The following is a 22266-nucleotide window of genomic DNA, read 5'->3' as shown; positions in this document are numbered from 1 at the left end:
CTCGATCGTAGAGGGTATAAGGATGAGCGCGCAGAGCGCCGAGACGCAGGGTGTGTGATGTCACCCTACGCATTTCACTGATTGATCCGCTTCAGGGATAAGATGTGCGGAAATAGTCCCTCCGCCTTAAAGATTAAATAGTCCCAAGAATGCCCACAATAATGGAAATCATGTGAAATTCATCATTAAAATCACAACAGGCCTGCTCAACACTTAAAACAAAAAACACATTAACATTATAACAACTAGATCATAATTTCATTCAAATTTAACCAATGAATAATTGCAAATAAGAAAAATAAATCATAATAAACAGTATCAATGGTAATGGTGGTACTGATCTTAGTTATATAATTAATAATGTTAAGAAAGAGATCGTTCCACACATAATAATGGATAAAAATAACTCACATAACTCCCTGCACTCACACACAGACACATTTCCCCCTCTCCCTGCATCAGAAGCTATCTGATTGGTTACAGCCTGTCACATGGTGAGACCGTCGCTGTAAAAATCAAATTCTACTGACTACAGAGATTCATTTCACTCCGTCACCGTCGCCATCGCCCCTACTATAAGAGCATGCGACGGATTCAATGCATTTGTTTTGACGCGACATCGCTGGCATTATAAGCGCAGCCTTAGTTGTATAGAGGATAGTCACAGAAAGATTAACTGGGTAGACCTTGTAGGAGATGCGTGCAGAGGTTTTTTTAGAACAGGAGACTTTAAGGGGAAATAAAAACAGCTACAACTTTCAGAACATAAAATAGCTCTCACCAGCAAAACGGGGGGTACAGGGGGAAAAACAACCTATCTCCTATAGGGAGAAGGCTTTTGGGAAGCGCAGGTGTCACCGTATGTGGAGAAAAAAAAATATATAGTGTAGTCTATTCAACAAGAAAAAATAATTGAAAAAAATAGCAAATGGGGACTCATATTGCTGGTATTTTTTTGCGAAAATGTGAGTCCCCATTTGCTATTTTTTTCAATTGTTTTTTCTTGTTGAATAGACTACACTATATATATTTTTTCTCCACATACGGTGACACCTGCGCTTTGTTTTCCTATAGGGAGAACCTGACTAGACCGCATAGTGCCTGTCTACAGGTTGGGGGGCTTAGCTCCTTACCAACAAGATATATAGCAAACGTTGTGATATGCAAGTCTTTTATTTATAAATTTTTTTTACCAGGAAGTGATACATTGAGAGTTACCTCTCGTTTTCATGTATGTCCTGGGCATAGAGTTATAAAAATACATGGTTACATTAAAAAAACAGGGTTAAACTGTCAATTCAGAGACATTTTATGGACAGATATGAGTTGGAAAATGGGTACAGGGGATAAAGGGCTTGTGATTTTCCAATTGAAATAGAGCAGTTTACCATCACTTTAACATCACCAAACAGCAGCAAATGGCTCACACCCTTTGGCTGTGCCAAAGGCTGTCCACCTTTGAGGCAACGCAGATGTACACTGGGGTGGTTGATTTTCAGTGCAGCTGTGAACAAAATATGTTTACCTTCGGGCTTTTGGCTGGTGCAGGGCGCAGGGCGCTTTCTAGATCCAGGTCCAGGGTGAGTACCTCCCTGGATCAGAGATCTCTGAGACTGTCAAGCAAGCTTTTAAAGGCCTAATGAGACTGGCAAGGGGATCAATAAAGGTACCTGCTTTAGAATTAACCTCATCAGTGCTGTATTAGGTTATGCAAGCTGGTTTCCCTATCCCTGCCTAACAGGATCCACCCTGTAACAGGCCTGTTTTATGTTTTATATATTAATATCCTATCCTGTTTTTTTTTTGTTTCCCCCCCCCTCCCCAAACATTTTCTACACAGCTAGGAAAATACACAGATTGGGGGCAGGTGGGTTTATTAAAGAGCGAACATATACTTTAATATAACATAACAAATACATATTTACATTTAAAAGTAACTATTATGGAATGTAATAACAAATTCCAGTTATCATATATCTCAACATGGAGCACAGAGTAGGCTAATTGATTTTAACAAATGTAACAAACAGTTTTAACAAAGAAGGGGTAAATATTCGATAAAGCTTAATATTGTAATGCTGTTTGTTTTGGAGTTGTTTACAGAAGGCTTGTAATAGACACAAGGGTATTATAAATGGGAAATAAGCAAAGGATCTAATCAGGTCTGAGGCTTCACAGAACGTTAGGGAAATGGGCAGAATGGGCAATTTCTAGGTTTCTATGAAACAGCAGCATTCGGGAGTGTAGGTGTGTTAATGGGGCAGGTTCTGGCAGCTTTTAGAGCTGCAACTTACTGGTCTCAGTTACCCACCTCTGCCTTAGAATGATCTGTAAGCTGCCTTAAGCCTGATTAAGAGGAGGTCTAATACCAACACTGCCATAGCCAGGTTTAAGGCGATTTACGGCTCATTCAAGAGGAGGCAATACTAGCACCGCAACAAGACTGGCGCACTATGGCTAGATTAGACTAAACCCAGGGTCACAGACTTAATACCTCTAGGGTTGCACAGCTGCAGGGATACGGACTTCAGCCTCGGAGTCTGGATATCTCTGAGGAAGCTCCTTCTTGTATTGACACCATATTTCCCTCTCTCCTGCCAGCTCTGAATGGTGAATTCTCAATCCGTCTCCGTGTATGTTCTGATCTTGCCCCTGGAGCTGAACTTATTGTATACTCCATCCTGCAAACAGAGGTCATTGCTGACTCTGTGCATCTGGACATAGAAAAGTGCTTCAAGAACAAGGTAAGTCCAGGGTCCTAAAAAAATGGTGCCCACAGAAGGATTCTGTATGAATATATGAATCGCATCTAATCTTCTATCAATGTTCCACAAAAGAGGAGATTGACAACTGCTCAATTGTCAAAAAATAACAATAATTTTATAACAATAAAACACCAGTGTGATGCTGCTAAAGCTAAAAAATAAAGTAACAAAATGAAGGATAGTCTTTTTGGGACCCCCAAAATCCAACCACCCCCTCTCCTTCATCCTTCGAGGTCCATATTTCCCAAGTCTGGATTGTCTGAAACATTTGTAGTTCAGTTTAATTCAGACTGAAAGCTCGTACGTAGGATCCGAATCCAGGACTATATCGTGCCAGCGACGCAACGTAGCAGCAAAACAAATGTATTGCCGCTATCGCGTGCGCTTATAGTAGAAACGGAGACGGCTTGGTCGCGATCGCTGGAAGTCAAGTCAATTTGATTTTTCCAGCGACCGCAGCGTGACGTCGCTATCGCCGAGACGGCACTATAAGCTCAGTCTTCTAGATGTGTCTGCACCAACCGTTTCAGGCAATGGCTGACAGCTTTTTACCACATGCCAGCGTTTCCTGGTACAGTCTGGCCATTGCTCACTTCAAAGTTTCTTCCCGTAGCACTGGTATCGTGAAACGCTTGAAAAATCAAACCACATAGGTGGGCGAAGTTTGGAGAAAAAATCCCAACGCATTTCATTGCAACTGTGCTACTTCATCAGGGGTATGTTCAGCCATGGGTGACAGGGACATTTAAGCCTTAGCAGTTGCTTGTGTGATGAGAAACCAATCTGCCTCAATAATTAAAGCTGCAGTGTCCTGAAATTGAGAGGTGTGTGGAAGAAAGATACCTGGAGGGTATAGCTGCATGCAGTACATATTGATGCATGTTAACTAAAAAGCAACTACAGTATACTGACATGTAATAAACAATAACAGTCTTATAATTTTAATAACAAATAACATAAAAAGAAAAAACATGCCTATAAAATCACATGCATTATAATTAAACTATAATCCAACAGATATTATGTATGTATTGTATATAATAAACACACTGTTGGATGATCACATCATGTTTTTGATAAAAATTATTAATAATAATACAATATATATATATATATATATATTGTGGCAGGACGGCCTCGCGGCGGGGTCAGTAAGACGCTAGACACGATGGGAAACTTTAAACACTAGTGGTTTATTAGCCACAACCAAAATAAGTACGGGTGCACTGTCCCTTTAAGAAACTACTTTCTTGAAAATTAAATCCTAGTCCTGTTAGGGACACTAACTCACTTCTTGAGCCCTTACTAACAGGACAGCCAGCTAATCTGGTCATGCCCAAAACATGCTACACAAAGGTTAACCGATACGTATAAGAATAAAGTCTTATCTGTATAGCAGCTCCAGCAGCAAACAGGAACACGGTTCCGGGGAGCAGGCTGTGTCCAGCCTCGCAGCAATCTGTATCTTTATCCTGGGTTGGGGTCCCAGCTGGTCCCAGCAGCCTAGCTCCTCGCAGGACTGGGGACCAGAGCAACAGCAAACGGCTTCCCAGCCGGGAGAGTTCTCTCCACCTTCCTGTGGAAAAACAAGCTCACCTTGTGTGAGCAACTTCCTGCTTTTTAAAGCACTTGTTTCACTGATAGTTCAGCCCCTGTTTAATTAGGCTGCAGGTGTGCTTCTTTCTGTCTGAGGAGATTAACACTCTGTGAACTGGCTGCAGTGTCTCTCCATTCACTATTCCAGTCTACTGAGTTAGTGACTCTGTCACAATATATATATATACTACATAACAAATTGTAATAATGTGATGTAGGTTTATATTAAATAAGATACATCTAAGTTCACATAAATTAATTTGTATATAAAATATGAGGTGAGACTGAGAAGAGAATACAAATTGTAGATTCAATACCGATTCCTAATTAAAGTCTAGGTAAAGTATAATGAATCTCCGTATCGAAGGTAAATAACCCATTCTAACAACTGGAATGAACAAAAAACTCAACATTCATATGTTACATCAGCAAGAGTAAAAAAGAACAAGAGAACAACAATACAGCCAAAAGGTTAACAATACAAACCCCTTTGGGATCAACGGCCTGGGGAGATCTAGACAACGAAACATCAAACAAATATATTTTACACATGGGTTTTAATGAGATACTATCTTATAGTACTTGTATCTACCTATTCATTTAAACCATAAAGAAAGAGGCTGTCAAGTTTAAAGATCCAAAAGTCTCTTGGCGACATAGGGTCTTAAACCTATCGCCTCCCAATCTGGAAATTGGGATGTGTTCAAGATCCATGGTCTAAAGTGGAGGTGTCTTTACAGTATTTATTGCAGAAGTGCTTAGGGATACTTTGGGTTTGAGCTCTCCTCAAAATACTACGACTATGTTCTAAAAAAAACGAACAAATAAGGGGCGGTAGTGCGACCTGTATAATAGAGGTTGCAACCACAAGTGATAAGATAAACAACCTAACTAGATCTGCAATTAATATGTCCCCTAGTTGGGAACATTTCATTAGCTTTGAAATTCTTAAATGAATCTTCAGTAATCAGAAACTGACAAGTTAAACACTTTGAAGTCCCACATTTTTAATGACCTATTTTAGACGACAGATTGCATGTGTCTATGGTGGAAATTATTGATGGAAGTTGGCTGGGAGCCACCTACTTTTTCACACTTTGGCTTTACGAAAAACAACATTGGGTGTTTGAGGGGCATAGTTTAACACAGGGTCTCCCACAAGAATTCTACAGTGTTTATTGAGAATAGCTTTGATGGGGAAAACTGACTGGTTGAATTTCAGAATGAATAGAGGTGAAGTCTCATTACATGATGTACCATCAAATGGCGACAAAACGTATTGGGATATTTTCTTCAAACTTCACCCACCTATGTGGTTTCATTTCTCTACAGTCTCCTAATACCAATGCTAAGGGGAGACTTTTTCAAGTGAGTAATGGCCAGACTATACCAAAAAAATGCTAGATCGTGGTAAAAAGCTGTTGGCCGTCTCCTGAAAGTCTGTCGTGCAGACCAGGACCGTATTACCCATTAGGCACAGTAGGCACGTGCCTAGGGGCCCTTAAGGTTAGGAGGTCCCCATTTTGGCTGCCAATAGGGGGAGAGCTCAAGGAGAATTGTCCCTGGCAGGAGACAGAGCATTGTGCTAATTGCTTCCTTACACAGGTTTCTACACTGTCTGGTCCCCGTCCCCTCATTGCTACATGTGCAGGGGCTTCGGGAGTTATAGTCCCGCTATAGATCCAATGTTTGAACAGCTGAAGAGAGCAGGACCACAAATACCACAATCCCTTGTGTAACCCCCAGAAATAGGAGATCACTTGACAGGCATCAGTCAATTAATATAGAGGATCCCAGGGATGTACTAGTTCCTATAGGGAGATAGAATCTGTACCTCCTGACTTCCTGTCTCCTGCACCCCGCTGCTTCTTCTCTCTGCCTCTTGCACCCCTTACCTCTCTATCTCTCTCAATTCTGCACTCACTGCTTCTCTCTGTCTATCACTCCTGCCCACCTCACTGCCCCTGTATCCCCTTCACTCTTCCCCCACTGCGCCTTTGTATCCCTCCTGCACCCACTGCCCCTCTCCCTCCTACCTGCACCAACTGCCCCTCCCTCACACCTGCACCCACTGCCCGTCTTCCACTCTTTCACCCACTGCCCCCTATCTCCCTCTCCTGCACTAGCCCCGCCCCCTTCTCCCCCTCCTGCATCCACTGCCACCTTGCCTCCCACTTGCACCCACTTCTCCCTGTCTCTCTATCCTGCATCAACTGCCCCACCGACCTGCACCCACTACCCCTCTGTCTAACTCACCTGCTCACAATTTGTGCAGGAACCTTTTAAGTTCTATAGTGCAGGGGACACAATCATTAAAAAAATATATATATATACCTTTGTGGTCCAAGGTTTATAAAAAATAAAAAAAAAGTAATTTAGAGCAGGTTCTCTCATATGTAAAAATATTGTATTGTATGTCTTTATTTATATAGCGCCATAAATATACATAGCGCTTCACACTAGTAATACATGTTGTAATCATATAAATAACAAATAATATAAATAACAGGTCATGGGAATAAGTGCTTCAGACATAAAAGTAACATTAAGGAAAAGGAGTCCCTGCTCCGAGGAGCTTACAATCTAATTGGTAGGTACACTTAAATCAGCAGAGTAACGCGCCGGAGGACCCCCCTTTTTCTACTAATTGGTAGGTAGGCTAACGTATAGCGACAGTAGGAGGGAATTCTAGTAAGTGTGTCTGCAGGGGGCCAAACTTTATGTATCATGTGTCCAGGATTATCCACAGTGCTATTCATATGCTTCTTTAAGCAAATGTGTCTTAAGGTGGGTCTTTAAAGGTGGATAGGGAGGGTGCTAGTCAGGTATTGAGGGGAAGGGCATTCCAGAGGTGCGGGGCAGTCAATGAGAGGTTTAAGGTGGGAGAGGGCTTTAGATGCAAAGGGGGTAGAAAGAAGACATCCTTGAGAAGAACGCAAGAGTCGGGATGGTGCAAAGCGAGAATTAGGGCTGAGATGTAAGGAAGGGCAGAGGAGTGTAAAGTTTTAAAAGTGAGGAGGAGAATTGAGTGTGAGATGCGGGATTTGATCAGAAGCCAGGAGAGGGATTTCAGGAGGGGAGACACGGAGACAGATTTAGGAAAGAATAAAGTGATTCTGACAGCAGCGTTAAAGATAGATTGTAGGGGAGACAGGTGAGAGGCAGGGAGGCCGGACAGCAGGAGGTTGCAGTAATCGAGACGGGAGAGAATGAGGGCCTGAGTCAGAGTTTTAGCAGATGAGTGTAACGGATGTTCCTTCTAGTCTGACCCACCCAATCTCACAATGGCCCGTGCGGTCTAACCAGCCCCCATTACGTGGTCGTGTCTGGTGGTGCACCTGTAGGCAACAGGACTCCTGAGTCTCCTGCATGATGGTATTCGGGGATGTCACGCCAGACAGGCAGCTGAGGTAGTGGGTGCGTGTCCTACCTACATCATGTGCAGCGCCTCCACCTCATCAGGATCTATGCGTCCGCAGGTAGATGGTCCTGATGAGGAACTCCTTCTTGGTGGTGAGGGCCCCAGGAGAGTAATTGCAGACTCACACCATGGGGTTCTCGTTGAACAAGTCATCTTTATTGTGCGTGGTGATGTGGGCCAGCTGCCCCTCACAGTTATCGCTTCAGCCGCACATTGCTTCATGCTCCCTTTTAAAGGTACGGCCTCCCAATGGAGTGGGATCCCCTCTCCCTTGCAGGGAGAACCCCTGTGCCAGGTCCCTGGACACATTTGGCCTTTTATAACTGAATATATATATATATATCGGTGTCACTAGTTACTGCACTAGTGGGCACATTAGAACTTGCTGCTTCGCCTTCACCTTGCAGCCTCAACAGCAGCAACAACAACTAACTTTAGGCAGTGCAGTGCCTTATATACCTCAGGAGGCAGGCACATCTCAGATGTCACTAACTGTGGACTCAGAGCATGTAACCACTCCCATCCATACACATGACACCTCACCAGGGTGTGAGGGCAAACCTCCATGATTACTGCTGACATTCCTGTAATTTACCAGGTTTTGCTGCCAGCAGGAGAGACGACTGTAGACCATTGTTATGCATGGCTACATGAGTAACAGGAAAGGGCGTATCTTTGTAATATTGCAGAGGAAAAAGCGACAAGTTTTAGAAACGTTTTGAATGTGAGAGGAGAATGAGAGAGAGGAATCGAGTGTGACCCATAGGCAGCATGCGTGAGCTACTGGGTGAATGATCGTATTTCCAACAGTAATGTGGAAGGAGGTAGTAGGGCCAGGTTTGGAGGAAGTATAAGGAGCTCTGTTTTTGCCATGTTAAGTTTCAGTTGGCGGATGGCCATCCAGGATGATATTCCAGATATTCCCATTACCATTAGGCCACAGAGAAAGAGAGGGGTGTCTGTTGCAGGGTATATGCAACTACACACGCGGGTTTCTTGCCAAGGCTTATTTATTTAGCCTTGTAATATATACAACACACAAAACAAAAATAACTTTCTTATCAGCAACAAAAGGAAAATGGCTTGCTTCAGCAGACAGACAAAAACAGTTTCACTTTAGCAGACAGTGTATATGGCAGTGGCCCTTTTCTATGCAGGGCACAGACAGTTCATAATTCAGTTACTTTGTTTATCAGACCTTGTATCAGGAAATCTCTTTAGCAGCAGCTTATTCCTCTCTCATCAACAAAAACACCCTCCCTGTGTGTACAGCCTGGGTTTTAACACACCTTGATTAGGCAGCTGGGATCCAGCTAATTGTCCTGAGGTTCCCAGCTGAAGTTAACCTAGTCAGTGCTGCACTGCAGACTAGACATAGGTTTTCCAGGCATATAACTGGTGGCTGTTATTTACCCTGTCACAGTGTCCCTTACCTTTTCCGGAGCAGCCCTCCTCCTGCAGCATCCGTTGTCATGGCGCCACGACACTGCAGGAGGAGAGCCCCCAAATTCTTCGTGCCTAGGGGCCCCAAAGGGTCTTAATTTTGCACTGGTGCAGACACATCTGACACCGCTAGAACTTGTCCCCTCATGTGGCCTGGCTCAATGATTTGTAATCATTGGAATAAAGAGGAGATCTTCTTGAGCCGGCGACAGCTATTTCCTACCAGACAACGCTGGAAGCGGGGTAAGGAGCGGCGTCATACAGCTGTCTGCTGTATATTGCAAGTCTGTTGGTGCAGAGATCCCAACAGCACCGGCAGACCTAAAATAATTTTGGGAGGTTGATCGCCGTCTTGCTACGGGTTTATGGAGTGGCCACCTGACCCTCCTGTATCTTCCATCCCAGCGACCTGACCCTCCTGTGTCTTCCATCCCAGCGACCTGACCCTCCTGTGTCTTCAATCCCAGCGACCTGACCCTCCTGTGTCTTCCATCCCAGCGACCTGACCCTCCTGTGTCTTCCATCCCAGCGACCTGACACTCCTGTGTCTTCCATCCCAGCGACCTGACCCTCCTGTGTCTTCCATCCCAGCGACCTGACCCTCCTGTATCTTCCATCCCAGCGACCTGACCCTCCTGTGTCTTCCATCCCAGCGACCTGACCCTCCTGTATCTTCCATCCCAGCGACCTGACCCTCCTGTATCTTCCATCCCAGCGACCTGACCCTCCTGTGTCTTCCATCCCAGCGATCTGACCCTCCTGTATCTTCCATCCCAGCGACCTGACCCTCCTGTACCTTCCATCCCAGCGACCTGGCCCCCTCCTGTGTCTTCCATCCCAGCGACCTGACCCTCCTGTATCTTCCATCCCAGCGACCTGACCCTCCTGTGTCTTCCATCCCAGCGACCTGACCCTCCTGTACCTTCCATCCCAGCGACCTGACCCTCCTGTATCTTCCATCCCAGCGACCTGACCCTCCTGTATCTTCCATCCTAGCGACCTGACCCTCCTGTATCTTCCATCCCAGCGACCTGACCCTCCTGTGTCTTCCATCCCAGCGACCTGACCCTCCTGTGTCTTCCATCCCAGCGACCTGACCCTCCTGTATCTTCCATCCCAGCGACCTGACCCTCCTGTACCTTCCATCCCAGCGACCTGACCCTCCTGTACCTTCCATCCCAGCGACCTGACCCTCCTGTATCTTCCATCCCAGCGACCTGACCCTCCTGTATCTTCCATCCCAGCGACCTGACCCTCCTGTATCTTCCAACCCAGCGACCTGACCCTTCCTGTATCTTCCATCCCAGCGACCTGACCCTCCTGTATCTTCCATCCCAGCGACCTGACCCTTCCTGTATCTTCCATCCCAGCGACCTGACCCTCCTGTATCTTCCATCCCAGCGACCTGACCCTCCTGTATCTTCCATCCTAGCGACCTGACCCTCCTGTATCTTCCATCCCAGCGACCTGACCCTCCTGTGTCTTCCATCCCAGCGACCTGACCCTCCTGTGTCTTCCATCCCAGCGACCTGACCCTCCTGTATCTTCCATCCCAGCGACCTGACCCTCCTGTACCTTCCATCCCAGCGACCTGACCCTCCTGTACCTTCCATCCCAGCGACCTGACCCTCCTGTACCTTCCATCCCAGCGACCTGACCCTCCTGTATCTTCCATCCCAGCGACCTGACCCTCCTGTATCTTCCATCCCAGCGACCTGACCCTCCTGTATCTTCCAACCCAGCGACCTGACCCTTCCTGTATCTTCCATCCCAGCGACCTGACCCTCCTGTATCTTCCATCCCAGCGACCTGACCCTTCCTGTATCTTCCATCCCAGCGACCTGACCCTCCTGTATCTTCCATCCCAGCGACCTGACCCTCCTGCATCTTCCATCCCAGCGATTCCTTTATACATTCAGGAGAGGTTTTTTTTAAAAGACTTGGACTCAAGATTCCTGCACTATATCGACTTGTTTTGCATTGAGTTCAATTGTGGTAATTATATACCATTACATTTTTATAAAAACTTATTGTTTGAAGGTGTACTTATCACCCCCAAATATACTATTTATTTATACCATGGATTATGCGCTTTCTCTTTCTTTTGGATCTTACATGCTCTTGGAACGTGGTTCCTTTTGAAAGCTGTTACGTCTCCGATTTCATCCCCTTTGAGCTGGCTATTAATTACACCATTTACTGATTGCAATAATTACTCTTATCATAGTTAATTGATCATTTCAACTTGTATTATTTGACTGATATACAGCATGCTATTAGTGCAATGTTGTAAATAATGCAGGGCCGCCAAGAGGGGGGATTAGCCGGGGCTGGTGTCTCGGGCCTGCTAGCTGGAGGGGACCCGGCCGGCCAGCAATGCAAATTTCCCCCAACCTCTGGCCAGGCCCTGCTGCTGGTCGCGGCCCGGCCCCGACTCTCAGCTGCCTGCAGGACCTTTCCTCTCTGTCCCACGCCGCCGAGCTTCCACTGCCGGCCCGACGGGGCTCTCTGACGTCAGCGCGCCAGAACTAGGCTTGGTACAGCTTCCGGCGCGCCGCGCACTGACGTGAGAGCCCCGTTGTACGCCGGCAAAAAAAAAAACGGGAGCTTGAACTGCAGCTTTAACCTCTCAGGGTCCTTTATCGGGTATGGCAGAAATACAGAAAAAATATGAGATACAGTTTTTGTAAGAGGGAAATCTGGTTGCAGTGGTCATTGAGAGCAAGTGGGGAATGATCAGGTAGAACCTGGTAGCCTAATGTGTCTACTGTTATTTTCACACTAGATTGCCAGTTTCTACCTCATCTTATTTCCCACTTCCTCTCAACATCGATTGCAACTAGATATCCCTCTTACAAACACTGCATATTATATGCTGTTTCTGTATTTCTGCCCAACCTGATGAAGGACACATCAAGTACTTGTTGGATCAATAAAAGGTTTCATACATGTAGCGGTCATGTAAAATGCCTACAGTCATCTCTCCTGTTGGCAATAAGGCCTGGTAAGTGTGGGCATGCCAGCAGTAATTATGGAGGTTTACCCTCACACCCTGGTGGGGTGCCCTGTGTATGGCTGGGACTGGTCACATGCTCTGACTCCATGGTTAGTGATGTCAGAGGTGTGTCAGCCTCAGAAGTTACATAAGGCACAGCACTGTGCTCTAAACTTAGTCTTAGTCTTGGTTCTGTTCTGCTGAAGGGGAGAGCTCTAGTTCAAGCTCAGCAGGAGTTGTAGTAACTCCAGAGGAGACTGTGTCCAGGGACCTGGCACAGGATAGTGATCCCTGCGGGGATATGGAATCCCTATTAAAGGAAAGAATCACCTTTGAAGGGAAGCAGAGTGGATAATCATGAGAGGCTAGATCTCAACTGCGAGGGGCAGTTAGCCCACATCACTCAATAAAGATGTGTTCATTCAGAAACCCTCTCGTGTACATGTGTGGAATGAGTGTACAGAGAGGAGCACCACGGAGGAGTTCCTCAACAGGATCATCCCCTTGCGGACGCAGGGACCCTGCTGAGGTGGAGGCGCTGCACTGGAACTAGGTGAGACTCAGCACACTACCTCAGCTGCCTGTCTGGACGGGTCCTCCCCACACACCATCATGCGGGAGACTCAGGAGTCCTGTTGCCAACAGGTGCACCACCAGACATACCTACACTGTAATGGGGACCGGTTAGACCACAGGGGCCAATGTGAGATTGGGTGGGTCAGGCCGGGCCAGAAACACCGTTACATACACTTAATCCCTCCCCCTCCTTTGTTACTACATGAAAGAAAGGACGAACATGGCTACCCACCCTTCTTTGCCTATAAAATGATGACAAACTCAATAAGCAGGGTGATGGTCAAATAACATAAGGAATGAACAAATGTTAAACCATTTGACACTGATTGACTAGTATACCAGCAGAGAGTTGAGAGGTCAGAGATTATGTTATTTGTATGTCAACCACTTTACCCGACACCGCTATAATGTGAGTGACAAAAAACAAAAACTGGAATTTATTGTCTAGCCTAGTCTATTACTAGCAAAGTACTAGAAACAAGGTGCAGAAAATCTAGTGGTCAAATGGTCTTTTGTATATGTGACCAGTGGTAAAGGTAATACAGTTATTATTTAAAATATTTATTATAATATACAGTGCTTGACAAATCACCCAAAAATCTACTCGCCGAACCAAAAAATCTACTCGCCACCTAGTTCCGCCCCTAGTCCCCGCCCCCAACCCCGCCCCTAGTCCCGCCCCCGCTTTTAAAATAATACATAAATAAAATGAATTGAATAAATTCCTAGTAAGAACATTCGTTTTTGACATAAGTTTATTTATAGTATTACATTATACTACAATTGGTCCTTGTTACGTGTGTTAGTGTGTTAGTGTGTTAGTGTGTTAGTGTGTTAGTGTGTTAGTGTGTTAGTGTGTTAGTGTGTTAGTGTGTTAGTGTGTTAGTGTGTTAGTGTGTGTGTGTGTGTGTGAGAGATTGAGTGTGTGTATGTGTGTGTGTATAAATGTCGGATCTAGAAAAAAAAGCCAGATGTGAATGACTAGTTTCCTGAACCCATTAACCAGTGTCTGGACGTCCCCGCTTCACAAATCTAAAGCAGCAATCCCGCCTGGGATCTTACCTGATCCGCAGTCCCTCAATGTCCAGGTACCCTCATTCCCGCAATGTTATACATTGGAGGGGAGATGTTCCCTACCTGTCTTCTGGGTTAGGGGGGGATTCCGATGTCTCCCGTGTGAGTCAGATCTGGAAGAAAGCAGTATAAGTTATGTTAGTATAGTATAGGGCAGTTAAGATATATAGGGTAAGTAAGATATCCAGATCGAGAGTGTGAGGCAGAGAGAGTGTGAGACAGAGACAGAGAGGGGAGAGAGACAGAGAGGGGAGAGAGACAGAGAGGGGAGAGAGACAGAGAGGGGAGAGAGACAGAGAGGGGAGAGAGAGAGACAGAGAGGGGAGAGAGAGAGACAGAGAGGGGAGAGAGAGAGACAGAGAGGGGAGAGAGAGAGACAGAGAGGGGAGAGAGAGAGACAGAGAGGGGAGAGAGAGAGACAGAGAGGGGGAGAGAGAGAGACAGAGAGGGGAGAGAGAGAGACAGAGAGGGGAGAGAGAGAGACAGAGAGGGGAGAGAGAGAGACAGAGAGGGGAGAGAGAGAGACAGAGAGGGGAGAGAGAGAGACAGAGAGGGGAGAGAGACAGAGAGGGGAGACAGAGAGAGAGAGAGGGAGACAGAGAGGGGAGAGAGGGAGACAGAGAGGCGAGAGGGAGACAGAGAGGCGAGAGGGAGACAGAGAGGCGAGAGGGAGACAGAGAGGCGAGAGGGAGACAGAGAGGCGAGAGGGAGACAGAGAGGCGAGAGGGAGACAGAGAGGCGAGAGGGAGACAGAGAGGCGAGAGGGAGACAGAGAGGCGAGAGGGAGACAGAGAGGGCGAGAGGGAGACAGAGAGGCGAGAGGGAGACAGAGAGGCGAGAGGGAGACAGAGAGGCGAGAGGGGAGACAGAGAGGCGAGAGACAAAGAGACAGAGAGAGGAGAGCCAGAGAGGGGAGTGACAGAGAGACAGAGAGGGGAGAGACAGAAGGGGGAGAGAGAGACAGAGAAGGGGAAGAGACGGGGGGCAACTGACTGACCTGGGGGGGTAAACTGAGTGGGGGGGGGGGGGGTAACTGACTGACTGGGGGGGGGATGACTGACTTTGACTGACTGGGTGACTTTTGACTGACGGGGTGGGGGGGTGGGATGACTGACTTGGTGACTGGGTGGGGGGGGGTGGGATGACTGACTTGGTGACTGGGTGGGGGGGGTGGGATGACTGACTTGGTGACTGGGTGGGGGGGGGGTGGGATGACTGACTTGGTGACTGGGTGGGGGGGGTGGGATGACTGACTTGGTGACTGGGTGGGGGGGTGGGATGACTGACTTGGTGACTGGGTGGGGGGGGTGGGATGACTGACTTGGTGACTGGGTGGGGGGGGTGGGATGACTGACTTGGTGACTGGGTGGGGGGGGTGGGATGACTGACTTGGTGACTGGGTGGGGGGGGTGGGATGACTGACTTGGTGACTGGGTGGGGGGGGTGGGATGACTGACTTGGTGACTGGGTGGGGGGGTGGGATGACTGACTGGGTGGGGGGCTGGTATGACTGACACTATGACTGACTGGGGGACTTTTGACTGAATGGGTGACTGTGTGGGGGGAGGTGGGTGTGACTGACTGGGTAACTGGGTGGGGGGGTGACTGACTGAGTGGGGGGGGTGGGATGACTGACTGGTGGAGGGGGGGGGTGACTGACTGGGGGGTTACCTCTGGTGTCCTGCACACACACATTCTCTCTCTCCCATACACACACACACACACACACACACACACACACACACACTCTCAATCTCATACCCATACACACACACACAAACAATCTCTCTCTCCCATATACACACACACACACACACAAACTCTCTCTCCCATACACACACACTCTCGATCTCTCTCTCATACACACACACACACCACACACACACTACTTCCTCCCGCCCCGCGCGAGCACCGAGGGGAGAGAATCACCGGCAACTGCAATATCTTCAGACCCGCGCGGGCAGCGGGAACACGGGGAGGGAGGGAAGTAACACCCCAGCCACCTCAGTATATTCAGACCCGCGCGGGCAGCGGGAACACAGGAGGGGAGGGGTGGGGAAGAAACAACCCGGATACTATAGCATTTGACCCGCGCGTGCAGCGGGGAACACAGGAGGGGAGGGAAGAAACACCCCGGCTACCTCAGTATATTCAGGCCCCGCGCGGGGCAGCGGGGAACACAGGAGGGGAGGGAAGAAACACCCCGGCTACCTCATTATATTCAGACCCGCGCGGGCAGCGGGAACACAGGAGGGGAGGGAAGAAACACCCCGGCTACCTCAGTATATTCAGACCCGCGCGGGCAGCGGGAACACAGGAGGGGAGGGAAGAAACACCCCGGCTACCTCATTATATTCAGACCCCGCGCGGGCAGCGGGAACACAGGAGGGGAGGGAAGAAACACCCCGGCTACCTCATTATATTCAGACCCGCGCGGGCAGCGGGAACACAGGAGGGGAGGGGAAGAAACACCCCGGCTACCTCAGTATATTCAGGCCCGCGCGGGGCAGCGGGAACACAGGAGGGGAAGGGGAAGAAACACCCCGGCTACCTCAGTATATTCAGACCCGCGCGGGCAGCGGGAACACAGGAGGGGAGGGGGAAGAAACACCCCGGCTACCTCAGTATATTCAGGCCCGCGCGGGGCAGCGGGAACACAGGAGGGGAGGGGGAAGAAACACCCCGGCTACCTCAGTATATTCAGGCCCCGCGCGGAGGGAAGAAACACCCCGGCTACCTCAGTATATTCAGACCCGCGCGGAGGGAAGAAACACCCCGGCTACCTCAGTATATTCAGACCCGCGCGGAGGGAAGAAACACCCCGGCTACCTCATTATATTCAGACCCGCGCGGGCAGCGGGAACACAGGAGGGGAGGGAAGAAACACCCCGGCTACCTCAGTATATTCAGGCCCGCGCGGGCAGTGGGAACACAGGAGGGGAGGGAAGAAACACCCCGGCTACCTCAGTATATTCAGGCCCGCGCGGGCAGTGGGAACACAGGAGGGGAGGGAAGAAACACCCCGGCTACCTCAGTATATTCAGACCCGCGCGGAGGGAAGAAACACCCCGGCTACCTCAGTATATTCAGGCCCCGCGCGGGGCAGCGGGAACACAGGAGGGGAGGGAAGAAACACCCCCGGCTACCTCATTATATTCAGACCCGCGTGGGCAGCGGGAACACAGGAGGGGAGGGGAAGAAACACCCCGGCTACCTCAGTATATTCAGACCCGCGCGGGGCAGCGGGAACACAGGAGGGGAGGGGAAGAAACACCCCGGCTACCTCAGTATATTCAGACCCGCGCGGGCAGCGGGAACACAGGAGGGGGGGGAGGAAAACACCCCGGCTTTTACAGTATGTTCAGACCCGCGCGGGCAGCGGGAGCACCGGAGAGAGGGGGAAGGATGTATTAGTGTATACAGTATATAAATATTTAAAGTGCATTAAATTCCCCCCCACCTGAAGCATCTGTCCAAACTCCTCCATGACCGGATCAGTAAATTGTAAATTATAGGAGCTGACACAATTATACAGCAGGATATGAGGAGGAGGAGGAGGAGCAGCAGCAGATGCGCACGAACGCACTCACTCAACCCCTCCCCCCCCCATTACTTACCCATGCAGAAAGGGCAGTTTGAAGTCCTGGCAACTCCATCTCACGTCACAGCCAATCAGCTACGATTTTTTTTTTTTCAATTTTTTTTTTCCGAACAGGGGATTTTTTTTTTTTGCAGAGCAGGGGAAAGGTTACTGGCCACGAGCCAATATCCGATCGCAGCTGGCGAGTTGGCGACCGGGTTTGTCGAGCACTGATAATATATATTAATAACAATTCTATCATATGAAATTGTAGAGAAGAGACTACAAGGAACTAATTAATTAATGTATTCACTGAAGCATCCAAATGGGGAATTTTCGACTGTAAACAGTCCGATCGGCCAATTCGGCAGCAATAGGCGTTTATTCTAAGTATAAATGCCATGTTTCTTTCTGCCCGTCTAGGGGAGGGGCATATATAGAGGAAAAGACAGAGAGAATAGATCAGAGAGAAAACGGGAAACGTTTCACTTCGGCTCAGCAACGTAGTTACCGTCACGTAGTCCGCAACGACCCAGAAAGAGTTGCCGGGACCTGGAATACTCTTGTTCACGGGTTTTGGATTTTAGACACAGGCCTTGTCCATCCTTAAAATGGGTGTGTGGCAAAATGTCCGCAGTCTTTTATAGTGTAACTGTGAAAAGGGAGTGCAGAGAGCGCTAATGCTGAATATGTGTGCTGAAGGATTAATCTAATGTGTATATTTATCACATGGGAAATATCACATGGATAGTGAAGAAAACACAGCCATAAATATCTGAAATGAACGCAATGTAAATATAATAACAAGGCTGTCTAGGAAAGCTCTCTGATTGATCAAAATCAAATAGTGTGCAAATGTGAAACAAGGTACTGTCCGGCGCCTCTATTAGACATACACAAAGTCCAAGAAGGAAATATTAGAACATGGCTCAGAACATAAAGGTTAGTCCTGTCTAATGTATCAGGGATAACGTTGCACTGAGTCTCAGGACATGTGGAAAACGAATATAAAAAAATACGTAGTGTAATACTGTAACACAAATGTAAAATATACCAAGGATGGCTGTAAAAGGAAACAACACTGCGGATGACAGACAATGGGGAACAGACTACATAAAACTAGGAGACAGCACTTGGGAAACACCAACAAAGGAAAGCTCACTACATGTAACTACAAAACTAAGGAGTAATGCAGGACATAGAAAATTAATAACAATTTATTGTAATAAAAATGTATAAAAAAAAAGGTGCAATAGATACACGTGACGTAGCCCTGGCATTCTTCAAAGGAGTAAAATTGAAATCCTACTTTCAAGAAGCTGGGTGAGTAGGCGCATATAGTGTCAGTATGCATCAGTGGGACTCGAAGTGCGAGCAATGCTTGCTCTCTGCAGGGATCCCTCAGCTCCGGTCGCAGTGGAACGGAACCGTGCGGCTCCTGTTGTGCAAACGGATGGGGGTATAGTAAACCCAGGGCGGCAGGCTGAGTGAAAAAATGCCAGATAGACGTCACTGGCGCATCCGCGTGTGCGCCTCTGGAGTAAAGCTGTAGCACTAGAGTCGTGACCTCTGACCCTACACGTTTCGTGACCTGTGTCACTTCTTCAGGGGTGGGTTTATTCTTTTTCCTGAGACTCGGTCCATTGTTATCCGAAGCTCCTCCCTAATGCATCGAATGGGACTGCCCTTTACGGTTTGATCCATTTTCTAATATTGCATTCTTGGACTATGTATATGTCTAATAGAGGCGCCGGATAGTAATTTGTTTCACTATATAGGGTATTGCCTTACAAGGCACCTCCACGCATGTAATAACAATATTATACCAAATCTTCTCATCAGAGACTATAATACCAGCACCGGGGGCTAAAACATCCGATTACCTGGTATTGTATGGACTAAATTAATTTTTACTTCACCGAAGATGCATGTCCGGTGCTGGTATTATAGTCTCTGAGATTTGGTATGATATTATTTAATATTTATATATGTATTTATTTTTATCTGTATATCCCCCTTTGCTAGGGAGGATAAACATGAAGGATTATAGGTCCCTAGTATAAATGTCTGTCACCCAGTTATGTGAAGGACGGCTTGTCTGTCTCTTCTGTGCCTCTCATTGTGAGGCCCTCACTCAGTGGGATGCTATTAGTGGCTGAATTTGTTGTCCGGTTTCTTAAGGTTTCCCTGAACTTCTCTGCGGACCAAGGAGCTCCGGGATCCAATGTTGACCTGCAGCTAACGGCAGCTTCCAGATCCCTGTGTGGACTCAGGGTTATTGATTCCAGCCTCCTGCTCCTCAATCAGAACCAGCAGCTCACAGCTGAGTCGGTAAGCGGCAGCGGGTACAGACACACTAGTGAACATTCTGATTAAGCAATTTCAGAGAAGTGAGTGGAAACAGAGACTAAGGTGTCTCTTGGTGTGGAGGTTGGGGAAGATGAGGAGTGAATTGACCAAAAAGAGAGAGAAAGATCTTAATGGGAACCGAGACAGCGCTATCTCTCTCATTGAGCAAAGTCTCTGGGGTGTTGACACATTAATGTGATACTGGCCTTTTTTCTGTTATAGGTGTATAATTCCCTGCGATACCTCTCCCTAAATGGATATTACGTGGCAGGGTATAATGTGGAGGAGCCCCGCACCCCCATGCATTGACCCCAATGAACAAATCTTTTACAACGGCTTATATTATCAACCTGTGAGCTACTATGGAGAAGGAGATACAAATGATGTGTTCAGGGTAGGTATCTAGCACCGATCTGTGCAGAGTGTATAGGAGAATTATCTGGGAATGCAATTATCTGACTCGCCTGAAACCTACATTATTAATTATCTGATGTGCAAAAAAGGGAGGGTGTTTGAGTCTGTATTTTTAGATGGCAGCTTGGTCACAATTCAGTGTATATTTATGGGGTAGAACGGAGTACATTCTGTATCCCCTTCTTTTTAAGATCCCTAATGGAAACCTTTTGATGTGGGTGTGTTTTTTTTGTTTTCTCCCCCCTTATTTTGAGCAGGAGCACAGTTAGTAAGTGATAGCAATAAGGGAGCTGGTATTCAAGAAATAGCATATATTGGATAATGATATCTAAACACAAATTGGGGAAAACAAAGTATTTGTTTAGTTAAGTGTTGTGGGGGGAAACTCAAACCCATAATACAGAACAGTCTTCAGTTTGGCTCTTAGAATAGATTGGCACACACAATATGCAGGAGCATCTTTTGTGGTGATGTCATCTTCCCTCGCAGGCTTGCACTGATCTGCAGTCATTCCAGCATCCATGTATTTTCACAGTTATTTTTATATAAGATCATTGAAGTGTTTTTTATTGAATTCTTTTGTGAGCTTTGTACTAACAGTTGCACTATGAGGAGAGTTGATTGGAGGAGCGGGGTTGGGACTCCCGAGCCCCATGTAGTGACTGCTTTCTATACACCACGTTGTTTGACGTTACTCACGTCAGTTGGGGGGGTGGATTGTAACTCTTCCCTTAACCTCCGCGACAGTCCCATTTAGTGCGCTGTATGTTATTCAGTCTAGCCACTCGCGCATGGCGCACAACATTGGGTATGGAGGTGGGCGGAGATTCTGCAGTAGGACTGTGATAGCGGTGACACCTGTTGCTAGGCATCGGGCGGCCGCCCGAGCGTCATGATCATGCGCATCGCGCTCCAGCTCTGACTAGTGAATGGGCTTGCGCGATTGGTCTACACCGAAAACTATGCATTATGGGTATGATGTCACCATTTTGGCACGAATTCGTGGTACAGGTTTGTGTATAAATTGTTTGTATTTTTCTAGTATCAGGTAACTCCTTGATAAAGTGCCTCACGGCACGAAACGCGTAGGAGCCTTTGTACCCTCCACCATTTTTTTAAGCAGCTTGAATAAATCATATTTTATTGCCACATGACCAGCTCTTTGTGCGGTGCACCTTACACTACATTTTGGATACATTTATGTAACACACCTGCTGGGTATTCATTTACCTGCAATCACCCAGAATTCTTATCTGCAGCTGAACCACTGTTTGACATGTTACAATGAGGTGAAGAAATTGATGCTGATTAAACAGATAAATGTATACGTGTCTAGAGCAAAAAGAGACCAGGTAAAGCAAGCCAGAAGCAGCTAGAAAGTGTCTCTGTGTGTGCGTGTTGTAAAAATATAACCTGCACACCCCTGGGCTGCCTAAAACAAAATCATTTGTGTGAACACAGTCTGTCATTTTGGTGCTTAATAACATCTCTGTACCTTTGATATGTCCTGCTATGAGTCCTTGCTCTCTGTATATACCCTTCTCCCTCTCCCGTCTCTTTCAGTCGGCTGGCCTGGTTTTTGGTACTAATGCCACATTACGGAAGCCGGAGGTGTGTGGCAGAGGATTTGGATCAAATATACGTCCAATGTTTATGGAAAAAAATGTTGCCATGGGAGGTAACACACTTTGGGGCAGCTCAGCCCTGTGTATATATGTGAATGTCAGTGCGTTTTCACAGACCTGTCCCAGGGAGACAGGAATACGATGAGAAAGCATAATGGGAGAGCAAGCGAATGATAGAAACGTGCATGTGTGTAAAAGGATTGGGTTCTCTAGCATCCAGTACTCTCGTGTCTTTTAAAGCAGTAATTCCCCCTACTGGTTTCCCCCCACCACCATTTTTTGTTTTTACAGAATGGGAACTGGATGGTCCCACCAGTTCCTGAGACACTTACCGGTAAAGTTACGAGGTTTCAATCGAACAATATGGCAGCCAAATCTCATGTCAATAGGAAGCGACAGCATCATCGGTTGTAGCTTCCCATTGGACA

At 47.2% G+C, this 22266-nt stretch overlaps 1 protein-coding gene across 1 annotated transcript in view; it reads left to right on the top strand.

Moving 5' to 3' along the window:
* The window catches only part of LOC142502041 (ovostatin-like), a 178990-nt gene that overhangs the window by 127034 nt on the left and 29690 nt on the right, over positions 1-22266 (top strand). Inside the window, 5 exon segments of the mRNA XM_075612832.1 lie at positions 2602-2744; positions 19632-19781; positions 20022-20087; positions 20089-20193; positions 21777-21891. Coding sequence (XP_075468947.1) covers positions 2602-2744; positions 19632-19781; positions 20022-20087; positions 20089-20193; positions 21777-21891 — 579 coding nt within the window.

Source organism: Ascaphus truei, chromosome 8, assembly GCF_040206685.1.
Source record: "Ascaphus truei isolate aAscTru1 chromosome 8, aAscTru1.hap1, whole genome shotgun sequence".
NCBI lineage: Eukaryota > Metazoa > Chordata > Amphibia > Anura > Ascaphidae > Ascaphus > Ascaphus truei.
This window is presented reverse-complemented; position numbering and strand designations above follow the sequence as displayed.